This window comes from Temnothorax longispinosus, chromosome 3 (genome assembly GCF_030848805.1).
Source record: "Temnothorax longispinosus isolate EJ_2023e chromosome 3, Tlon_JGU_v1, whole genome shotgun sequence".
NCBI classification, from domain to species: domain Eukaryota; kingdom Metazoa; phylum Arthropoda; class Insecta; order Hymenoptera; family Formicidae; genus Temnothorax; species Temnothorax longispinosus.
In genome coordinates this window covers 3219356-3244084 of record NC_092360.1, presented here as the reverse complement: position 1 = coordinate 3244084, position 24729 = coordinate 3219356, and the positions used below count along the sequence as shown (strand labels likewise).

At 34.6% G+C, this 24729-nt stretch overlaps 1 protein-coding gene across 1 annotated transcript; it reads left to right on the top strand.

Moving 5' to 3' along the window:
- The first annotated feature begins 2848 nt into the window (after positions 1–2848).
- On the top strand, positions 2849–24639 carry Dhc1 (Dynein heavy chain 1). Its single transcript, XM_071772890.1, has 34 exons — positions 2849–2968; positions 3451–3684; positions 3751–3905; positions 3982–4205; positions 4387–4664; positions 4869–5042; positions 5138–5367; positions 5564–5763; positions 6024–6247; positions 6358–6533; positions 6654–6836; positions 6962–7360; positions 8082–8329; positions 8654–8905; positions 9400–9563; positions 9653–9913; positions 9985–10213; positions 10798–11471; positions 11684–12489; positions 12677–12884; positions 13232–13618; positions 13724–13896; positions 13969–14335; positions 14577–14771; positions 14872–15010; positions 15102–15378; positions 15584–16025; positions 16346–17703; positions 17805–21382; positions 21483–21709; positions 21853–22164; positions 22267–22718; positions 22840–23134; positions 23998–24639. Exons 1-34 carry the CDS (start codon positions 2879–2881, stop codon positions 24382–24384), a joined length of 13998 nt encoding a protein of 4665 aa, XP_071628991.1. The 5' UTR covers positions 2849–2878; the 3' UTR covers positions 24385–24639.
- Positions 24640–24729: the final 90 nt, after the last annotated feature.

Sequence of the window (24729 nt, the reverse complement as noted above, 5' to 3'; positions counted from 1 at the left end):
AGTATGTTTGACCTGATACCAACTGGTACTACTTGCTTGGCTGGAAGAAGGGAGGACAGTGGAGGGGTTACTATACGTTAGTCGGTTAGTCAATAGTAGTCAATACTAAACGTTAGTCGATATAGCTTGACGATGTCTTCATTTATCAAAATAAATCTGGAAAAGTTCATGTAATAGCAAAATCTTTACATAACAGAATTTTTCATTAGCTCTTACCCAATTATTAATAATTAGTTTTATGAAAATTTTCTTTCTTACAGACGAGCAAATAATTTAATTAAAAATTGTAAGGTATGTATACCAAAGATATTCCTAAAAAATTTCAATATTAATTATTATAATAATAAATCTTTTAATAGTAAAATTTAACATGTAGATATGAATTTTCTTTTCTTAGACAAAATTTAATTAGACATTCAGAAATATTTTTTCTCTTTCAAATTTTTAATATTTTTATTACATTAAATTATATTATATTATATTATTAATTTCATTAATTATTAAAACTTATAATTTATTTAAATTTAAAAAAATATTGAGGTTATTTAAATGCAGAAAAAATTTTGCTTAAAAAAAATTTCCATTTTTTTGTTTATTACCTTCTCATTTGAAGCAAAATTGACTGTAAATTCTTAAATACATTATATAATATGTATTTATGCTGTAAAAAATGTAAAAAGACTACAAAATCAATAAAATAAAAGCGATAAAAATTATTAATTTTTAAATAAAATTTTAAGCTTCTATATAACCTTTTAAGCAATTTTCTACATGTATTTTATCTACATTAATATTAACTGTATATTATAAAATTAAATTTATTTTACTTTGTTTATAATATTTTATATAATAATTGAATATAAGTTTTAATCGTATTAATAATGCTTTAAAATCTTAAATTTTTGTATAACTTTTACTTTACACAGGCGCGCGCGATACACATATTACATGCATATGTGTTAAATATTATATAACTTGACTAATATTCTAATAAATACGTTGCGCGGGCATTGATTCGAATAATAATCACAGTACTTCAAAGGTAGCTTTCGCATCGTGGTTTAATCAATAATTGTATATATTATTTCACATCAGTTGCTTCTTAATAGCTGATAATGTCGGATCATTCGAATCAATTTGATGTTTTACCTTAAATATTTAAGCTTTTATAATGCGTTGTTATTAATAATTAAATCAAATCAATTTTTGTCTATTCTTAGAGACATTTTATTTAACTTTGCAATATCCTTTGAACGAGTGATGGAAGAAAAGGAGAGAAGTGATAGAGATAGGACGAAAGAAGGAGAATGAGTACCGACTAAAAGACGGAGAAACGCAGTTAATGTCGCATTACGGCACGGACTGCACAAGGACGTGCATCGTTTCGCGGTGTCCTCTCGCAAAAGAAGATCTCAGAAGTTTCGCGACATGACGGAAACCAGCGACGAAGCCAGAGTAAGCCAAAATCGCGAAACAACGAAACTATTAATAACAGCTTAGATACGTCTATTTATGATGCCTTTGACAAGTGCATGTTATCGATTTTATTTGAACGATACCCCCGGTTCCTGTCGGTACCAAGACCGACGACCACCGATCGCATTACGCCTTTCAACGACGTCTTTTCGCATATAAGTAGTGTGAAAATGCCACGGCGAAATCTACTTACACTTCTCAAGATTGCAGATCGCAATCTTGAGCGAAGTTGAACATATGCCCTTTCGCAAATTTTCGGCGAAGCCTGTCAAGAAGATTTATTTCCCAACTTCACGAAAGTTTCTAATATGCAACTTTTATCTAACAAATCGCACATACCGAAACGGATTAATAAAATGCAACGTGTCTGCACGTTGCACGCAAGCAACAAATTTTTACTTGGTGCAATTGCACGAGCAATTTTACATGAAACAATTGCGTGTGTTAGTCAATTGAAAGAATCTGTGTAATGTTCCATTTGTAGTGAGCATAATACACCGCTTGCGATATATATGTATAGGTATACGTAATGTCATATTCAAATTGATACGAGCTAATTTATGTATATATGTAGTCACTACATTGTAGTGCGCGGCATATCTACATTTTGATTATCATGATCCGTCAATTAATGCATTTATTATTATTAATCTACAGAACATTTTTCTAGCATATTTACAAAATTTTAACATGCACATAAATAATTGTATATAAACATGTATCAATTACTTATGTATTTTTCTATTTTTCCTCGTGATTATTAAATGTAATATTTGAATCTTCTAAACATCACATTGAATCAATCAATTAAGGACAATTGGAGCATGAACATGATGAATACATTTATAATTTTCAAAATGATTACTACTATATATCCCTCAGATTGTATAATAACAAACTTAATGTAAACCCCACAGACCAATATCTATTTTTGGTTTCGCGTGTTTCAAAATACCTCCGAAATCGGTTCCGCGTGTTAGAATACTTATTGTCTTGCTCTATTATGTGTTATCTGTTATCCGTTATTTCGTAGACATTACAAGATGTTCAACTCTCTTACAATTTCAAATAAGCAGTGCAATTTGAATACGTGTGCATAATGGTCTTACATCTATAGTAAATGCGGCGAACTTTCACCAATTCGCAAAAAAAAACATCTACGCTATAGCGATATTGACTAGTAGAAGCAGACGAGTAGAATCGCGTGGAAATTCCCACACGACACGAACAATGCGTCGAAGGGCGGTGCCAGACACGAAACCGTGGCACTGTAAGCCATCCCCCTCGCACCACCTCATACGCTCGTAGAATTTCGTCGAGCTTGAGGGTAGCTTTCAGTGCAACTTGCACTTCACTGCTCAGTGAGCCTTCAACCACGTGTCATTTTCTACTCATTCTAGTCATGTTCGTACAAGGTCCGCAGATCATCAAAGATAGATCGAATAATTCCGAAGACGATAGTGATGAGGAAGGTCCTGAAGACGCTCTCCAGGTCAATCCTCCGCAACAAAATTGACTTGAAAATTAAATAAAAAATTATTATAATTTATTGATATAGAACTATACCAATAGTTAAACGCAAAAATATATAGATACCCCTAACAGGACATGTAGATTCTGAAAATGTTCGGAAAATATCGCAAAAAAAAAATTTAAGGGATATTCTCAGTACATTTATAATATCGTGCTGTTAGGAATATTTTATATATTTACATTTCATATATTTAAGTTTAATCGAATTTTTTCATTATTGTGATATGCCATTTATATATAGTTATAAGTGTTGAGTTTTCATACATAATGAGTATAAATTTATTCGTAATCATCTAAAGATTAAATTTATATAAGAAACTAAACGTAATTAATAGTTGTTAAAAGCTCTTTTGTGTCATTAATTTATTATAATTTTAAGTAATAATAATACATTTTAATTTCTTGTAATTTGAAGAAATATCTTGTACATTGTGCTTACAGAAACGACGGGAAGAATGCGAGAGAAAAGCCAGACGGGGAGAGATGGACCCCCGTTTGGAATTCGCTTTTCAACTCTTGATGGACGCGACGCAGTTATCGCGTCACGAAGTCATGGATCATGTTTTCGAAGATGACATGTTGGATGAAATCAACCAGTTGTTTGTACCGCACATGAGATCTACTCTCGTCTGGTACTATCAAGAGGTTGAAGAGCCAGAACCTCCGACTGATACGGTATATAAAATTTCGACGATTGCTAGGCAAGTAAAGACAGAGATAATCGCGAGAATTTCATTAAAGGTGCAGCCGAAGACTGTAACTTCTAGATCAGCCCCGAATGCGACAGCATCAAAGGTGAAGGAACAAAAGGAGTCAAAGGAGCCACCGAAAAAGAAACTTTTTCTAACCGATGGCTGGCAAGTGCCTTGCACAGGCATCTGTATTTATATGTTCAGGTAATTTAACAGTGTAATAATGGAATAATACATAAAAACTTAATTTCCTTTTTATTTAAAATATGTATCTATATAGAATCAGTGTGTCTAAACAATTACCAGAAGAAGGATTTCAAAAAGACCTTTACACGGGTGTAATAGATACGATGAAAATAGGAATAATAACTTCTGTTCAGCGAATTGTGGAGCAGGTGTTCATGGATGCGTTAGCGCATCCTGGTGCGGAAGGTGAAGACGATTGTTCGATGATTAAAAGTCTCCTGTTACCAGGCTTAAGATCTTTTTGCAGCGCTCTTAAAGGTACTTTTGCAAATTCATATTAAATAAGAAATTTTATTTTTATACTCACACCAAAATAACATTTACAATTGTTAAAAACTTATAAAAACAAATAATTATGATTAAAAATATTATAAAGACAGTAATTACTTTTTAAAGCTGATTGTAACCATTTGTTTAAATTTACGTAATATTTATAAAGTTTGCGAAAAGGTAGCGCTCGATGGTGGTATATTCAGCGACGGCGAGCCAATGATGATGGAAGTGCACAATTTTGAAGAAGCAAAAGCTTTTATAGCGAAAGAGAATGCTGTGGAACGAATTGAGGAAAGGGTGAAACTCTGGATAAAAAAGCTCAAGGATTTTATGGCGGAAAGTAAACAAGTTAAAAGAGAGAATGATATCTCTGGACCGCAGCAAGAACTCGAGTATTGGAAACGGCGAGGTGCACAATTTAGTCAACTAGTCAACCGTTTACAGGTTCTGCTTTCTACCGTTCTTATATATATAGATATAAATCTTTAATTTTACGATTAAATTACACAATACAGCATTTCTTAGTTATTTTAAAAGGCATAATACACATATTAATTATTTTAATTCTGCACAAATTATGTTATGAGAATCTATTAGAGATTCCTTTATAAATATAAAATCTTTTTTTAAACAAAAAAAAAATAACAGGATCATGAAATCACTATGTCACTTCTATGTCTGCAAGTCGCGCGTTCAAAGTTAATTAAAGATTGGGTCGACGCAGAAGATGAAGTGACTTACTGTTATAATGAAGCGAAAGATAACGCGAAGTTCATCCAAGCATTAGAAAAATGTTGTCATTGTCTTTATCTCGATGATCCTGTAAGTTAATCTTTCTTGTAAGATAAAAACGTGATACATATATAATCCTTGAACCTTACATGATTTTGCATGCAATTAAATTTTGATTTCTGCAGGTGAAAATGCGGGATTCGCTTGTATCACTATTACAGACTGTCCGATTGATATATAGTGTCTCGAGGTATTATAATACTTCAGAAAGGACGAGTTCGCTAATGATTAAAATTACGAATCAAATGATTGTTGCCTGTCGAGATTACGTCACGAAAAGAGGTCGAGAAATTATTTGGGGTCAAGATCGAATAGCCGTTCGGTCGAGATTGAAACACTGTTTACGTCTAAACAAGTACTAATCATATTTTATACATTTTAAATAATCTTACAAGAGTAAATAAATTTGATTCTGTTATAACTTCAATCATTAAATTATGTTTTTAAAGACGTTCAAAGAATTAAAAAAAGTCCAGTTGAAAATATTCTAATACCAATTTCTAATTAAAGAGACATAAGTAATAAATAACCAAAATTAATTTTTATTCAAGAGCTTATAGAGAAACGTACAGACTAGTTCGATGTTCACCAGCAGTTACGGAACAAGAATTTTCCTTCTCGGAAACTCACGTTTTTGGGCGATTTGATGCTTTCTGTGCTAGAATCCGCAAGATTCTCACCATGTTTGATCTCATACAAGATTATCAAACTCTCTTTGAAAGACGAATGGAAGGATTGCTTCTCGGAGAAGGTATAGTATAATAACTTCAATATTTAAATTTTATTATGCAGAATACATATATGTGTTAAACATTTTAAATCTCTAAACTACCATAACAATAAGAACATTAAAAAATTAAATAAATTTTCTATTATCCAATAATTAATTCACCATAAATAAATAATTCACCATCTTGTTTTAATTTTGATCGAAACAATGCAAAAATGTTAATTAAAAGATATTTATTTTGATTGTATATTAAATAAATTACTATCTGTCAAATTGTATAGCATTAGATGAAGCCATGAAAACCTTCGAAGAAGCTAAGAAGATTGCGACTAGCAAATCTTACGATTATCTCGATCCAAGAAACACCGACTTCGATATCGATTATGACGATTTTATGGCAAAGACAAATACCTTGAAAGAGAATATCGGAGAGATTATTGAAAAAAATTACGCTGATGTATGGGAAACACCACAGGGTATACGATTTTTAACGCGATTCGAAAAGGTGATAAATATATTCAAATTTTTAATTTGCGCAGAATATTTTAAAATTAATTATTTTTCTCAGTATAGGTATACAAATATTATTTTTCTAAATATTTTTAATATTATAAGGTCAGCGAAAAAATACCGCTTACAAAATTGGAGGAAAAATATAACGTTGTCGTGAAATATTGCGATAGGGAGATTGATCGAATTTTAAAACTATTCAAACGGCAAAGAGACGATCCTCCGTTGCCGAGACATATGCCACCTATAGCTGGACGATTGACTTGGGCAAATTCTCTAAAGTAAGCAATATAGTTATTTGTATAATTACTTACAAATTAAGGAAGTATTAAAAATTATATAAATTATGAGATATAGTTTTAAAAACAATTCTCTAAAGAGCGGCATTGAAATTTTATTAGAGTACATCTGGATGAATTGACGGCATCCGTGTCAAATCATCCTGTGTTAAAAACATTACCATTGACTGCCGACTTGGTGAAAAGATATAATCACGCAATTGCTATTTTGAAACAATATCAAACCGATATTGCTGAGATTTGGACGCATCAAAATTCCTGGGTCATCGAGGATTGTTTAAAACGGTCAGTTCAATATAGTCAAAAATTAATCTTGCTTTCTTAAGATAACTCTTAAAAAACGTATATACATCACAAATATTTATATATTAAATAATAATAATTATAAAGAAGATAACTTTACATAACAGACCGCTGCTTATTGTCGACGAGAAATCGGCGAAAGTGAAAGTAAACCTGGAAAACCGAGTCGTTCTTTTATTTCGTGAAGCCGATTGTTTAGCAAAAATAAATTTGGAAATTCCAATTGTTGCGCTAACAATATTAGCGAAAAGAGATTATTTTACTCTGGTCACGGATTCTCTCCAGCTTATGATCGAAGAATTCGTTTGTACCGCAAAGCGTGTAAAATTGGAAGTGCGCCCATTATTGTTACCGCATTTAGTTTGCGTTGCATCTTTATTAGAACCCGGTTTAACGACCTTGACATGGACCAAGCCAGATTGGAAGGATTTTTGTCAGAATACGAAAGAGCAGATCAAAACTTTCGATATCCTTATCACAAGAGTTCACGATGTATATGATAATAGGTACGTAAAATATTAACTGTTAAAAATAAAGGTAAAACTTTAGATTAAGGGCGACCTCACCGATTCCAATGACCTTGATATATGTTGTCAAGAACATAATTCTGAGTAACTTTTTCTTATAACTTAATCGTCGCTCGTTGCTTATTAAAAAATTTTTAATAAAAAAGTTTGAAAAATATAGCAGGGCGGGAGAGGGACTCACGCATATATACTTTGCAAGGCGACGCGAGGTCCATCCCACACAATGTGTCTAGTTTAATGGTAGTGGAGCCCCCCGCAAAGGGGCGGAACCTACTGCCTCCACGCATACACTTTCCACAAGAAACAAGGTTCCACATGGGTTTATATAACTTTCCACGCGTGAGTCCCTTTCCCGCCCTGCTATATTTTTCAAAATTTTTTTGTTAATAATTTTTTAATAAGCAACGAGCGACGATTAAATTATAAGAAAAAGTTACTCAGAATTATGTCCTTGACAACATATATCAAGGTCATTGAAATCGGTGGGTCGCCCTTAATCTAAAGTTTTACTAAAATAAAATTAACTAGTCTTGTTCTAAAATCTAGAAGAAGAAGAAGAAGTTCTAAAATCAAATTTTTTAGCAATGATAATCTTAATATTAGTACATTAATTGCTGAATAATTATTTCGTGGTTATATAAAAAACATTTATAGAAGCTTACGGAATTATGCAAGTTAATTTAATGATATGTGGTACTAGAATTTTGGAAGTATTGACCAGTATGCAGAAAGTAACTTTACATGCTCTGCCCGAGTCCGATCAACCGTGGACAATAGAGGAATTTGTAGAAAAGAACGAGGAAATATGTCGGATGGCAGCAGTAGATTTGCATCGTAAAAGCACAATGGTCGAGGAAGCGGTGGAGGAAGTATTGCAGCTTGTCAGAAAAGCTACAGATAGTTTCAAAAGTACCAATTCCAACCAATTTGATTTTCTTACTACTGAAGGTAACGCATATCAATTTTTAAAACCTTGCAATTGAAATATGAGCTTTTGTGCAGAAAATTGGATTATTTATTTTCTTTTGACATATCTATATAAATGCATATATTACAATAATACGTAATAAATAAAAAGTGTGTATCTTTACTTGTTGTAATATTCGTTTATATATACATATATTATTTGATAAGTATCATAATATCCTGCTAATAATGCTTAAAGACAATTTTAACTGTAACATTTATTATAAAAATAATAAAAACATCTACAGCTTGTAGAAAATTTTTAAAATGCAATAAAATATAATCTTTATCTTATTAAAAATTAAGGGTTAGAAGGCGAGAAGGCAACAGAACAAACAGGTCAGCAAGATTGGTCTGCGGTATGGAATTGTTTCGATGACCCTCATCAATTACTAACGACACCCGGTACTTTACCCAAAACCATGCAAGATATGGTTCGAAACGCGGTATCCGAGATGAGACGATATTATTCTAGAAAAGTCGTGGACGTGTTAATAAAGATCACCAAAGTATCTCTAGATGCGATTAGAAAACGATTTATTCGGGAACTTGATTCAGGTAATTCTTTAAATAGAACTTTTTCAAAATATTTATGCTAACAAACAAGACAAAGATTTAAATTATTCTTATCTCAATGACAGAAAAAGTTTTTACTTAATATAAATATCAATATTAATTAAATTAACAATTTCTTTAAATACATTTTTTATGTTGTATTTAAAGTAAATTAGATCGTACAATTTAAACCAAAATTTTCTAAAATATTCGAAAATTGTAAAATTAATTTGACAGTTTTTTCGCGTTAAGACATTATTCTCTTATTTAACAAAAAATTATGCTTGTCTATATTTTTAGACTAAAATAATTAATCAAAGATTAAAATAATTAATATCCAAATTTTCAATAAAACACACGCATATAAATTATTACAAAAGATTCGAAGAAAGCTTAGTGTCTTTAGCGTCTTCTTTTTAAATTATTTATTATACTTATTTATTATACTCAGAGCTAAATCTCTTCGCAATTGTATTTAAAATTAATTGTATTTATAGAAGCAACTCCGAATCCAGTGTTTTTATTACACGCAACCCTGATGATTCCGGCAGTAACAGTCAAGCCAAGCCTGGATGACGTTCAAGAGGCATTGATATCAGTTGGAAAAATTATCACGGGTGTCGCGAAAGGAGTGGCGCAATGGAATTCCAGAGGTAGCAAGGTAAAAGGACTACATTGAAATTCTTAAACTTGGCGAACATGTTCAATACACATTATGTGATTTTTACGTTATTTTACGATCATTATTAGAGCATGTGGAAAAATCTCCCTTATCCATCCAAACGAAATCTGGCCGATGTCGTGTTGCGGGCGCAGAGTAATGTCACGAAGCAGAAGCAGGAAGAACCAGAAGATTTGAAAACCAGAAGACGAAGACTTTATAAAATTCTTTCTGAAGAGAGACCCGTATTTCCAGTCCAAGAGAGAAACTTTTACACGATGGTTATGGACAATAAGGAAATCATCAAACTTCTCAGTATGTTGAGCACTTGCACAATGGAATTGCGGCAAGTAAGTAATAATAATATCAGCTAGATGACATTCATTTATCGACAGAATCGATTATTACGTTGGATTTACAGGATTTGACAGAATTTCTCGATCGTTGGAAGCCTTATAAGTTTCTGTGGAAAAACGAGCGCAATATGCGAGAATTACTACAAATCTCTTTGTCAGAATTTGAAACTACTCTCCGCAAACACAGCGAACTCGAAGATCGATTGGCAACCGAGCCAGATATGATCATATTCGGCACATCAATCGCTGTATCAACGGAAAAACTGAAGTATGGTGTCTATACGGAAATCAAAGGTACCACTAATATAATACTATTTGAATTACAAAAAGAATCAAGCTGGCATGTGTTTCAAAACAAGTCAGAAATTCAAAGACTAATAAACGAGCAATACGAGAGATGTCAAATTTAAAACCAGTTTAATATCTCATAAATACGTAGAGACGTTTCGATCTCCACAGAATCTTCCTCGATCAATTCAGGTCCTTGTGTATTCATGAGATATATTAAACATGGTTTTAAATTTGACATCTCTCGTATTGCTCGTTTATTGGCTTTAAACTTCTTACTTATTTTGAATACTATTTGAATTTTACGATTATGTATTTATATGTTTTAAATTATGTATATAAATAATACGTTTAAAAAAGTGTTGTGTTCAAATTTAAAAATATGTACTTCAGAAATAATTCAAGAAGTAATAAATACAGAGTATAAAGATAATAAATATATATACATTCTTTTTAAATTTAAAACAATAAGTCAAGTCGTACACAAATTACGAAAATTTCCTCAAAAGTTTCAGGCAATAATAGAATTGTCTGTTTTCTACTTTCAATGCGCGTCAACAATGGATTATTTCATTTAACAATTCCTGCAGGTTGCACACATAAAATTGGTCAAGCAATGAAAAAGAAGTATCGTCGCGAAATGGAATATGTTTATGCGTTAATAAACGAAATGGATCGTAAATTAGACCATCAAATTCGCGATCTGGATGACGTACGTCTCATTATGGACACTCTGAAAAAAATTCGCGAGCAGGAGGTCGACATGGAGCTCAAGATTGATCCTATCGAAGAGGCTTTCAACATAGTCACGAGATACGAGGTGCCTGTGGACCAGGAATGCTTGGAGCAGGTTGATAATTTGCGAGACACCTGGCAGAATCTGTTGGCACGAGCGCAAGAGAATCACGTGTTGCTACTGAATTTGCAACCGCAATTCGAGAACGATCTAAGGAACAATCTCGAGAAATTCCGTGCCGATAACGAAATGTACTGCGAAGAATACAGATCATCCGGACCGATGCAGCCAGGCTTGAGTCCCCGTGACGCTTCGGACAGGCAAATACTGTTTCAGAATAGATTTGACGGAATGTGGCGCAAGTTGCAGACCTACCAAAGCGGCGAGGAGCTTTTCGGTTTGCCTATCACAGATTACCCAGAGCTGTCGCAAATCAGAAAGGAATTGAATTTATTGCAGAAGTTGTATAAACTTTACAACGACGTCATCGACAGAGTCAGCAGCTATTATGATATTCCATGGGGCGAGGTAAGAAATCGTGTTATCGCTGTTTTTCATATACATGGAACCTTTATAATATACACATTCTACAGATTTTTCTTTTAATGTATAAGTTAAATAATATTATTTATCAATTTTAATTTATTAATCCATTATTAATTTATTAATGACAAAGTTTTAAAAAATCTTTGTGACCTTCTTTATCATACATAAAAACGCTGATTGTTATAATTATTTAGGTTAATATCGAAGAAATAAACAATGAGCTAATGGAGTTTCAAAATCGCTGTCGCAAATTGCCAAAAGGGTTGAAGGAATGGCCGGCGTTTTTTGCACTTAAGAAGACAATCGACGACTTTAACGATATGTGTCCCCTTCTCGAGCTGATGGCGAACAAAGCAATGAAACCGCGCCACTGGCAGAGAATCGTAGAAGTCACGGGATATTCGTTCGATCTTGAGAGCGAGGGTTTCTGTCTTAAAAACATCCTTGAAGCACCGCTTCTGAAAAACAAAGAGGACATCGAAGACATTTGTATATCGGCTATGAAGGAGAAAGATATCGAAGCTAAATTAAGGACAGTGGTAAACGAATGGTCATCTCACGAGTTGACTTTCATGACGTTTAACAACAGGGGAGAATTGTTGCTCAGAGGAGATACAACAGCGGAAACTATCAGTCAGTTGGAAGACAGCTTGATGGTTCTCGGCTCACTCATGTCAAATCGCTACAATGCGCCTTTCAGAAAACAAATACAACAGTGGCTTACTGATTTATCTAATACGAACGAGATCCTCGAGAGATGGTTGCTAGTGCAAAACATGTGGGTCTATCTCGAGGCGGTGTTTGTGGGCGGCGATATTGCGAAACAACTGCCAAAGGAGGCTAAAAGATTCAGCAAGATCGACAAAAGTTGGCAGAAGATCATGCAACGTGCTCATGAAACACCAGGAGTTGTACCTTGTTGCGTGGGCGATGACTTGTTGAAACAGCTTCTGCCACACTTGCAGGAGCAATTGGAGCTATGTCAAAAATCTCTGAGTGGGTAAGTATGTACACCATGCGAATAGTGATGCACATAATCGTCTTTCCTTCTTATTGTTAGTAAATTTAAAAGAGATCTTTTGATTGCAACTTTTAGTTTAATGACAGCAAATTTTAATGTATAAATTGAAAATATCTTTTATTAATATCTATTATAAATATAAAGATTATTCTTTTTAATGTTGTAGATATTTGGAGAAGAAGCGCATGATGTTTCCGAGGTTCTTCTTTGTTTCTGATCCCGCACTTTTGGAAATACTTGGCCAAGCGTCCGATTCTCATACCATACAAAATCACTTACTCTCTATTTTCGATAACACACGCTACGTGAAATTTCATGATATCGAATACAATAAAATGACAGCCATCGTTTCATCAGAAGGTGAAACTATACAGGTGAATATATGTATTTAACCAAAATAATAATCATACAATACTTGTACATTATTATTTCTTCTAGCCGTTTTCATATATTGCAAATATAAATGTTCAAATTCTTAAATATAAAAACTTTAAAAGTATATTGGATCCTAAATCTAAGAAGATTATTGAAATTTATTTTAAAAACAACATATTTAGCAAATAATAATAGCTAAGTGGAACATTTTTTATATTTTTAATTTTTGGCATTATAGTACAGTAATTTTTAATTTTTCTCCAATTTGTGTAATATATTTGTTTAATGTAAATATAAGTTTTAGGAATATGAAACTATATAAATTTGTTTACAATTTTCTATGAAGCTGGAGAGAGCAGTAAGAGCAGAGGGTTCCGTGGAAACGTGGTTGATGCAATTATTACAAACATCGCAACTCTCTTTGCATTCTATCATCCGACAATGCTACACCACGATCAATGACGCAAATTTCAATTTTTTGACTTTTCTCGACAAAATGCCTGCTCAAATAGGTTTGTTAGGCATTCAAATGATTTGGACGCGAGATGGCGAATTGGCCTTGGCTCAAGCTCGCGCCGATAAAAAAATTATGATCGAAACGAACAATAAATTCCTTGATCTTTTAAATACTTTAATCGATCAAACCACGAGAGATCTTACTAAAATAGAACGGATTAAGTTCGAAACATTGATTACTATACATGTGCATCAACGTGATATCTTCGACATCTTGGTATGTCGGTAAATCAAATTTTTACTGTACAGATACAACGTCAAAAACATGAATAATCGCTGACTAAAATGCAAAAATTAATAATCACATATTCCGTTTATTTAGTGTCGTCTGAATGTACGATCCGTGAATGATTTTGAATGGTTGAAACAGTGCAGGTTTTATTTTAAAGAAGATCTAGACAAGACTTCTATATGCATCACGGATGTTCATTTTACCTACCAAAATGAATACTTAGGATGTACTGAGCGACTGGTTATTACGCCATTAACCGATAGGTAAATGCAATCGTAAATAATATTATTTTATCATACGACATCGTATGCGTTATTTTAGTTTTTGTATTTTAGATGTTACATAACATTAGCGCAAGCTCTATCAATGTCAATGGGAGGGTCTCCTTGCGGTCCGGCAGGAACCGGAAAAACCGAAACTGTAAAAGACATGGGGAAGACCTTAGCAAAGTACGTCGTAGTCTTCAATTGCTCCGATCAAATGGATTATCGAGGATTAGGCCGCATCTACAAAGGATTGGCACAAAGCGGCTCGTGGGGTTGTTTCGATGAATTCAATAGAATCGAATTGCCAGTTCTATCCGTTGCCGCGCAGCAAGTCGCCGTAGTGCTTGCAGCAAAAAAGGAAAAGAAGAAGCAGTTTGTCTTCACGGATGGGGATCAAGTCGATATGTGCCCAGAGCTTGGAATATTTATTACTATGGTAATATTATCATGAAACAAACTTTTCTAAATTAAAGAAGTTATATCCATATACAGGTTTTTTCTAAATTAAAAAAAAATTGCCAAAATTAATGCATATAAAAGACATGGCGCATAATTCTTATGGCACATCATTCTTTAATACTTGCATGACTTTCTTATCTTTTTATAATAACGTCACAAATTACTTACAATTAATAAAACAATTAACACGTATAAAAAGATTCCAATGCTAATTGTAGAATCCTGGGTATGCGGGACGAAAAGAATTGCCGGAGAACTTGAAGATACAGTTTCGCACAGTAGCTATGATGGTGCCTGATCGTCAGATTATCATACGTGTAAAATTAGCTAGTTGTGGATTTCTAGAGAACATTACTCTTGCTCGTAAATTTTATACTCTTTATAAATTGTGTGAAGAGCAGTTGACCAAACAGGTAACATTATTATGTACATTAGATGAGAGAGAGAGAGAGAGAGAGAAACATTAAAAAGAAGAATAATTTGTCGTGATATTTTACAATGTATTGGTCTTAGGTTCACTACGATTTTGGCCTGCGAAATATATTGTCCGTATTAAGAACCTTAGGAGCGTCCAAGAGAGTCAATTCCAAGGACACGGAAAGCACGATCGTCATGCGCGTTCTAAGAGACATGAATCTGTCGAAACTCATAGGTTCTTATGCTAATTAATAATCAATTTTGAAAAACGCACTAACTGGTTAGCTACACAGATATGCTGAAACATGTGACGTACTTTTCTGTAGATGAGGACGAACCACTCTTTATATCTCTCGTAGCTGATTTGTTTCCCAACCAAGTCCTAGAGAAAACATCGTATCCTGAATTGGAAGCAGCTATTAATGAACAAGTGGAGCAGGCTGGACTGGTTTATCATTCGCCGTGGGTGCTTAAATTAATACAGCTATATGAAACGCAAAGAGTGAGGCATGGCATCATGACGCTAGGTCCGACCGGCGCTGGCAAAACTACTTGTATACATATTTTGATGAAAGCGTTGACGCAATGTGGCGATTCACATAGGTAATATAATATGTAATATAATATATATAAGTAATATATATAATATGTATATATGTAACATTTATTTATATATTGCATAAAATATTTTAGATTTATTGCAACTTTTCTTGTCAATCAATTAATAAACAATTTTTATGAGATGCAATGATAATTTTTACCGAATTTATGAATATATATATTCAAGTAGTGTAATTTAATTTGACAGGGAAATGAGAATGAATCCTAAAAGTATAACAGCCGCTCAAATGTTCGGCCGGTTAGATGTTGCCACAAATGATTGGACAGATGGAATTTTCTCAGCTTTATGGCGTAAAACGTTGAAGTTAAAGAAAGGCGAACACGTATGGCTAGTGCTCGATGGTCCCGTTGACAGCATTTGGATAGAAAATTTAAATTCTGTATTGGATGATAATAAAACTTTGACTCTGGCTAATGGCGATAGATTGTCAATGGCGCCAACGTGTAAAATTATTTTCGAGCCGCACAATATTGATAATGCAAGTCCTGCGACTGTTTCGCGAAACGGAATGGTATACATGAGCTCCTCAGGATTAGACTGGAATCCAGTTGTTACCGCTTGGGTGAAATCACGATCGTCATTGCAGCAAGAAGTTCTCGAGCAATTATTTACCGATTCTTTCGCACAGGTAAATCATTGATAGCAAACAATTCTATATCTTTTGAGAATTTATTTTCAATATTATATATTTTTAATTAAGTAATGTTATATATTATAAAATTAATTCTTTCCTTAATTAATAAAAAACAATATCGCATTGTTCACTATTATTAAACGGGAATTGTAAATATGAGGAAAATTAGATCAATTTTTATTTTTAATTATAAGCATACATTAAAATAAATATTTTAAATTAATAAGGTAAAAAATACCATATTATTAATTTTGACATAAAAATACGATATTGAAATACATATATAAAATATAATTAAATTTTTCATTTATTAGATATATTCATGGAGCACTCAAACGTTGGTACTCGCTATCGATGTCTTACAATGTAACATAGTAAGACAAATGCTTTGCCTGCTGGAAGGTCTGATACCTCCCGAAATATCATTGGAAGAAACCGAAGATGAAGATATGGAAAAAGACAAACCCATTCCCATAACGGCGGAATATCTAACACGTCTCTACGTGTTCGCGTTAGTGTGGGGCATAGGAGCATTGCTAGAGACTGCCGACAGACAAAAGTACGACAAGTATCTTCGAGAAAACTTCGATACCTTGGACCTTCCAACTTCCGACAGGTATTTGGACGCTACAGTATTTGATTTCTTCGTCACCGATAAAGGCATATGGGATACGTGGACAAGTATGGTAACCAATTATGTCTATCCTGAATACTCGACGCCTGACTACAGTAATGTTTTGGTGCCTATACCGGACAATGTAAGGATTCAACATTTAATCGATTTGATTGGCCGTCAGGATAAAGCTGTATTGCTAATAGGCGAGCAAGGATCTGCGAAAACTGTCATGATGAAATCATATATGAAAAAATCAAATCCAGATACAACTTTGAGTCGCTCTTTCAACTTTAGCTCTGCGACCAGTCCGTATCAATTCCAAAAAACCATTGAGAGTTACGTGGAAAAGCGGTTAGGAAGTACATTCGGACCGCCAGGCGGTAAAAAGATGTTAATCTTTATCGATGACGTAAATTTGCCGCAAATTAATGAATGGGGTGATCAGGTAACCAACGAGATAGTCCGACAGACTATGGACATGAAAGGATTTTATTCCTTGGAGAAACCCGGTGACTTCACCGCCATTGTGGATGTAACTTTCCTAGCAGCCATGTGCCAGCCCGGAGGCGGGAGAAATGATATTCCCTCGAGACTCAAGAGACAATTTTGTATTTTTAATTGTACCTTACCTGACAACGCGTCAATCGATCGAATCTTTAGCGTTTTAGGTGAAGGCCATTACAACATTAAAAGAGGATTCTCGCAAGAAGTCCGTCAGCTTGTTAAGAAAATGATTCCTTTGACTAGAATACTGTGGGAAAGAACACGGGCAAAGCTGTTGCCAACGCCTGCAAAGTTTCATTATGTATTTAGCCTCCGAGATCTCTCGAGAATCTGGCAAGGTATGGTCGGTACGTTGTCGACAGTCATCGACAAAGAAAGCGTACTAATGCTGCTCTGGAAGCACGAGTGTACACGAGTGTTCAGCGACAGGCTAACGATACAAAGCGACAAAGATTGGTTTGATGAAGGACTAATTAGCACCGTAACTGATATTTTAGGAGAAAAATACGTAAACATGCTGGACCAAGATCCTACATTCGTCGATTTCATGAGGTACGTAGTAATGGTAACTATGATCAATGAAATTATCAGCATCCATATATTGTAATTTAAAAAACGTTCCGTAATATTAACAAGATTGTTTTTAATGACAGAGATGCTCCAGAACCAACCGGTGAAGAAGGTGAAGACGCAGACGTAGAACTTCCCAAAGTATACGAACCTGTTTACGATCCTCAAGTGTTAAGAGAGAGATTAGACATGTTTCTGGCGCAGTTCAACGAAATGCAGAGAGGTGCTGGAATGGATTTAGTATTTTTCCCTGACGCTATGCTGCACTTGGTGAAAATATCTCGAGTCATTAGACATCCGAAAGGCAATGTGATGCTAGTAGGTGTCGGCGGTTCTGGCAAACAGAGTCTTACAAAGTTATCCTCTTTTATTGCTGGATACAAAACGTTTCAAATCACCTTGACTAGGTCTTACAACGTAGCCAATTTCTTGGAAGACCTAAGATTTCTATATCGCACTTGCGGCGCTCAGGGCAAAGGCACAACGTTTATTTTTACCGATCTCGACATCAAAGAGGAGGGCTTCCTCGAATATCTAAACAATATCCTGAGTTCTGGAGTTATCAGCAACTTATTTACTCGTGACGAGCAAGCGGAAATTATCTCAGAGTTAACACCTATTTTGAGACGGGAAAATCCTAAAAGAACTCTTAATAATGAATTGGTGATGGATTTCTTTTTGCAAAGAACTTGTCAAAATTTACATGTCGTTTTCTGCTTCTCTCCCGTGGGTGAAAAATTCCGGAATCGCGCCCAGCGTTTCCCGGCACTTATTTCAGGTTGCACTATAGACTGGTTCCAACCTTGGCCTAAAGATGCTCTGGTTTTGGTTGCCCATCATTTTCTTCATGATTTTGAAATCGCTTGCACTAGCGACGTAAAAGCTGAACTAGTGAATGCATTAGGATCTATACAAGACATCGTTTCGGAAACGTCGGTTGAATATTTCCAAAGATTTCGACGCGCCACTCACGTGACTCCGAAGTCTTATTTAAATTTCATCGGTGGATACAAAAACATCTATCGATCTAAGCAACATGAACTTGGTGAAGGAGCTAAAAGAATGGATACAGGTTTAGCGAAACTCGAAGAAGCATCAATATCAGTTGAGATTCTAAAGAGAGATTTAGCCGTAATGGAACAGGAACTAGTACAAGCTTCTGAGAAAGCCGAGACGGTGCTTTTAGAAGTAACAGAAAGAGCTATGCAAGCTGAAGCTTTTAAAAATCAAGTGCAAAGAGTGAAGGAAAAAGCGGAGCAATTGGTAGCTTATATAGCTGATGAAAAAGCACTGGCCGAACAAAAGCTAGAAGCAGCGAAACCAGCGTTAGAAGAGGCGGAAGCTGCTCTGAACACCATCAAACCTGCTCACATAGCAACAGTGAGAAAGTTAGGTAGACCACCTCATCTCATAATGAGAATTATGGATTGCGTACTGATCTTGTTCCAACGTAAAATCGGATCCGTTGTACCTGACACGGCTGCGCCGTGCCCTAAACCTTCGTGGGCAGAATCCTTGAAACTCATGGCCAGTACGACGTTTTTATTACAACTGCAAAATTATCCAAAAGACATAATCAATAACGAGATGGTTGAGCTACTGCAACCGTACTTCAAAATGGAAGATTATAATATGGAAACAGCCAGGCGTGTATGCGGCGACGTTGCTGGTTTGTTATCGTGGACCAAGGCTATGGCATTCTTCCATTCTGTCAACAAAGAAGTTCTCCCTTTAAAAGCTAATTTAGCATTGCAAGAAGCACGATTGAAGCTCGCAATGGAGGATCTGGCAAGCGCTGAGCGGGAATTGTCCGAGAGAGAAATGGCTTTGCAGACAGTCAAAGAGCAATACGATACCGCGGTAGCGGAGAAGCAAAGGTTGACGGAAGCGGCAAACGTGTGCCTGAGAAAAATGACAGCTGCGACTGCTTTGATAAATGGATTAGGTGGCGAAAAGATTCGTTGGACCGAGCAAAGTGGAGAATTTAAAATTCAACTGGGACGATTAGTCGGAGATGTTTTGTTGGCAACTGGATTTTTGTCGTATTGTGGCCCTTATAATCAACAGTATCGTGCCAGCTTGGTGACTGCATGGATGAATATACTGACCACTAAATCTATACCTTTCACTAAGAATTTGAATATAACGAATATGCTCGTCGACACAGCAACAACGTCGGAATGGACTCTTCAAGGATTGCCGAACGACGAATTGTCCGTCCAAAATGCACTTATTGTCACGAAATCTTCGTCTTATCCGCTTCTTGTGGATCCTCAGAATCAAGGAAAGATGTGGATAAAGAATAAGGAGAGCACAAACGAGTTGCAAATTACTTCACTAAATCATAAGTATTTCCGAACTCATCTTGAAGACAGTCTTTCGTTGGGTAGACCACTGCTAATCGAAGACGTTGCAGAAGAACTCGATCCAGTACTCGATAATGTACTTGAAAAGAACTTCATTAAATCAGGATCTATTGAGAAGGTCATCGTTGGGGATAAAGAATGCGATGTAATGCCAGGATTTATGTTATATATCACCACCAAACTACCAAATCCAGCATACAGCCCAGAAATATCCGCGAAGACATCGATTATTGACTTTACCGTGACAATGCTGGGTTTAGAAGATCAGTTGTTAGGTCGAGTAATACTTATGGAGAAGGCCGATTTAGAAGCGGAAAGAGTCGCTCTATTCGAATCAGTCATGACCAATCAACGTTCCATGAAGGAACTTGAAAGTACGCTATTACACAGACTTACATCTTCGGAAGGTTCTTTGGTGGACGACGAGGCGTTAATAACTGTTCTTCGAGAAACTAAAACTACGGCCGAATCGGTAAATGAAAAACTGCAAGTGTCCGCTCTTACTGAGAAAAAAATCACCTTGGCGCGCGAAGAGTTCCGTGCGGTTGCGTCAAGAGGATCCATTTTATATTTCTTGATAGTCGAAATGAGCAATGTCAATGTAATGTATCAAAATTCATTGAGACAATTCTTGACAATCTTTGATAATTCAATTACGAAATCTACGAAAAGTCCAGTAACTTCGGAGCGAATAAACATTATCCTACGCCATCTCACGTATGAAGTTTGGGCGTTTACTCTGAGAAGTCTCTACGAAAGGCATAAATCTTTATTTACATTGATGCTAGGTATGAAGATAGATTGTCATAGAAACGCCATTTCCCATGCAGAATTCAATGCCTTCATAAAAGGTGGGGCATCCTTGGATCTTAATGCAGTAACACCAAAACCGTTCAGATGGATACTCGATATAACGTGGCTAAATTTAGTCGAGATAAGTAAACTGAAAGTATTCTCGGATATACTGACAAAAATTGAATTCAGTGAGAAGGAATGGAGAGTATGGTACGAAAAAGAGAAGCCGGAGGAGGAAGATTTGCCTTGCGGCTATCAAAAAAGTCTTGATGTATTCCGGAAATTATTGCTCATCAGATCGTGGAGTCCCGACAGAACTTTGTCCCAGGCGAGAAAGTATATCACTGAATCGTTGGGTAAAGAATACGGGGAGGCCAAAATATTAGATTTAGAAGCAACGTGGTTGGAGTCTGAAACTAGGACGCCACTGATATGCTTATTATCTATAGGATCTGATCCAAGTCCTCAAATTACAGTGCTAGCTAAACAAAAAACGATTCGTAAGCATTTTTATAGTAATTTTCTTTACACAGTTAAAGGAAACTTAATTTTTTTCACAATAATGAAATGTATGTCGTAACAATATTTTAAATATTATAGCATTAAATTCAGTATCTATGGGGCAAGGCCAAGAGCTTCATGCTCGAAGAATGATTAGCGAAGCTATGAGTACAGGCGGCTGGGTGCTGTTACAAAATATTCATTTATCTTTGCCTTTCTGTACGGAAATAATGGATGCTCTGGTTGAAACAGAAACTGTTCATGAAGTGTTCAGATTATGGATGACAACTGAAGTACACCCTCAATTTCCCATCGGTTTACTACAGGTTGAATTTATATTTCATAATTTTTAACGTATTTAATTCTTAACCCACGTAAACATTGATTGTCGTATTAAAAATGGAAAAAGAACAAATTTGCGAAACAAATTTGAAGAAATATAGCAAATACAGGAAGTAATATATTTCAGATAGCAATCAAATTCACGAATGAACCACCTCAAGGCATAAGAGCTAGTTTAAAGAGAACGTATCAAGCGGTAACTCAGGACGCATTGGATTACAGTACTCAATCGCAGTGGCCACCTTTGTTATATGCTGTTGCATTTTTACACACTGTAGTACAAGAGAGAAGAAAATTTGGACCGCTCGGTTGGAATATACCTTACGAATTTAATCAAGCAGATTTTGCAGCATCGGTTCAATTCATACAGAATCACTTGGATGATATGGATCCTAAAAAGGGTGTTTCTTGGCCGACAATATGTTATATGCTTGGAGAGGTTTAAATCTATTTTTTTCATTTTCATTAAATAAGTAAAGTGACATACTTTTTATATTTCATTCATATTTTTTACATTTATTTATAATATGTTTACGCTTAGGTTCAATATGGCGGTAGAGTTACGGATGATTTTGACAAGCGTTTATTAACTACTTTCACGCATGTCTGGTTTTGTGACGTATTGTTACGACCCGGCTTTGAATTTTATCGGGGATATAGAGTGCCCCAGACGAGAAATCTTCAGGGATATCTGGATTACATCGATAGTTTACCTGCTACCGACACACCGGAAGTCTTCGGGCTACATCCTAACGCCGACATTACCTATCAAATCAATACAGCGAAAGGAATACTCGATACAATTCTTAATGTACAGCCAAAAGAGGGTGGTGCACAGGGAGGTGAAACTAGAGAGAACGTCGTGTATAAATTAGCCAACGATATGCTATCTAAATTACCCAAGCAGTACAATTCCTTTGAAGTGAAAGAAGCACTTCAAAGAATGGGTCCATTGTTGCCGATGAACATTTTTCTAAGACAAGAAATAGATCGGTAAGTATTCCTTCTCATCTATTATACATAAAATGAGTTTAAATATGATGCCTATAAAATACCAGTAATAAAATAAATTAATTCTCTTTTTAATCTTCGTTAACGACGATTTTTTTTGTAGAATTTCGCGAGTCATCAAAGAAGTACAAAGTACTTTAACAGATTTGAAGCTAGCTATCGAAGGTACTATAATAATGAGTCAAGGTTTGCGGAAATCATTGGATGCGATGTATGATGCACGCATACCGGACAAGTGGTTGAAAATATCTTGGGAATCGGCAACCTTAGGTTTCTGGTATACGGAACTTTTAGAAAGAGATCATCAGTTCAGACAATGGTGCATTCATGGCCGTCCAAGAGTATTTTGGATGACTGGATTTTTTAATCCACAAGGATTCTTAACGGCAATGAGGCAGGTAAGCGTTAAAGAATTGTGTTAATATAGAAATAAATAAATCGATTAATATTATTAACGAGAGATATCTACATAGAATATATTTAATATGTTATCTAATAGATATTTAATTTAATAATTAATAAGAGTTCAAGAGAAAACAAATATAGTTACAAGTAAAGTCAGTAAATTCTAAGTCAGAAGTTTTGTAGTTATATATTTTCCAGTAAGCAAACTACTAGCAGTATCCGTCAGAAATTGCTAGCAAATTAGTATCAACTGTGTCCACATTGAGCTCGTGTTTTGTTAGCAAAACCTATTGATATAACAAGACAGAAGATTGGTTGCAGAATTGAACGCAGCCTCTGCTTTTTATTTCTGAACACCAATCTACATTAACCTGTGTAGCTATAGTGTAGTGTATGTTAAAGTCTACTTGATTTCTGCCGTTAATCTATCATCATATTTTGTTGATAAACTTTTCTATATATTTATAATTTTTATAATTTTATTTATAATTTAAAATTTTTCTGCTAGCCTTCTATCAAAAGTATCGTACCAGATTCTGTATCAAATTTGTAGTTTTTGTTGTTTTATCGGCCTTCTGCCGATAAAATTTGTAACATACTTTGCAGAATCTGTTCTCGACAGAATTGACTGTAAATATACAACACATAATGACTCATAGACTTTCAGACTTACACTTATAGACTTACAATATTTTTTAACAAAATTAGATTTATTTGCCTACTGCTAAATATAAAACGTATATAATATTTTATATTAGATATAATATGTCGAGTTCTAGAAAATATAAAATTTGCAAAAGTTTAACCTCGTTACAATAACTAACTTTGTCTTTTAATGCTTATACATGAATTTTAGGAAGTGACCAGAGCGCATAAGGGTTGGGCTTTAGATTCTGTAGTTTTGCAAAACGTAATTACACGCTACAATAAAGAAGACATTAAAAGTCAGCCTCAGGAAGGAGTTTACGTCCACGGTTTGTTTCTGGAAGGTGCATCACTTGATCGAAAAGCCGGTAAACTTGTCGAGAGTAGGCCGAAAGTTCTTTATGAACAAATGCCGGTTATTTATATTTTCGCAATTAACACAACCGCCGGTAAAGATCCAAAATTATATGAGTGCCCTATATATAGAAAACCTCAAAGAACAGACGCGAAATATGTAGGTTCTATTGATTTTGAAACGGATTACAATCCCCGGCATTGGACACTTAGAGGTGTAGCCTTGTTATGTGATATTAAATAAAGAATTAGATAAAGTACAATAAAATTGAAGAAGCAATTTAAATAACTTAAAATTCTATTCGAATTATGTCTTGTACCTAAATTTGTTGTATTATTTTTTTCCCGCATTGAGGTATTAAGCAATAAAAGATGTGAGATGTAATTAAATGTTTAAAACGTTTATATTATATGACGAATACAAATTATCATATTCTTTTAATAATCATGAAACATACAAAAATATTGATTGCTTAATAAAATAAATCACAATATATTTCGGAACGCTTATTACGTATCCCTACACAATTATAGTTATAAAGAGTATAACTACAAAAAATAAAAGACACATTAACCCTAATTATTGATA

Coding starts and splice junctions, on each gene's coding strand:
- Dhc1 (XM_071772890.1), top strand. CDS start 2,879: ATGTTCGTACAAGGTCCGCAGATCATCAAAGATAGATCGAATAATTCC. Junction 3,685..3,750: donor CAGAACCTCCGACTGATACG/GTATATAAAATT, acceptor ATTTCATTAAAG/GTGCAGCCGAAGACTGTAAC. Junction 12,490..12,676: donor TGTCAAAAATCTCTGAGTGG/GTAAGTATGTAC, acceptor TTAATGTTGTAG/ATATTTGGAGAAGAAGCGCA.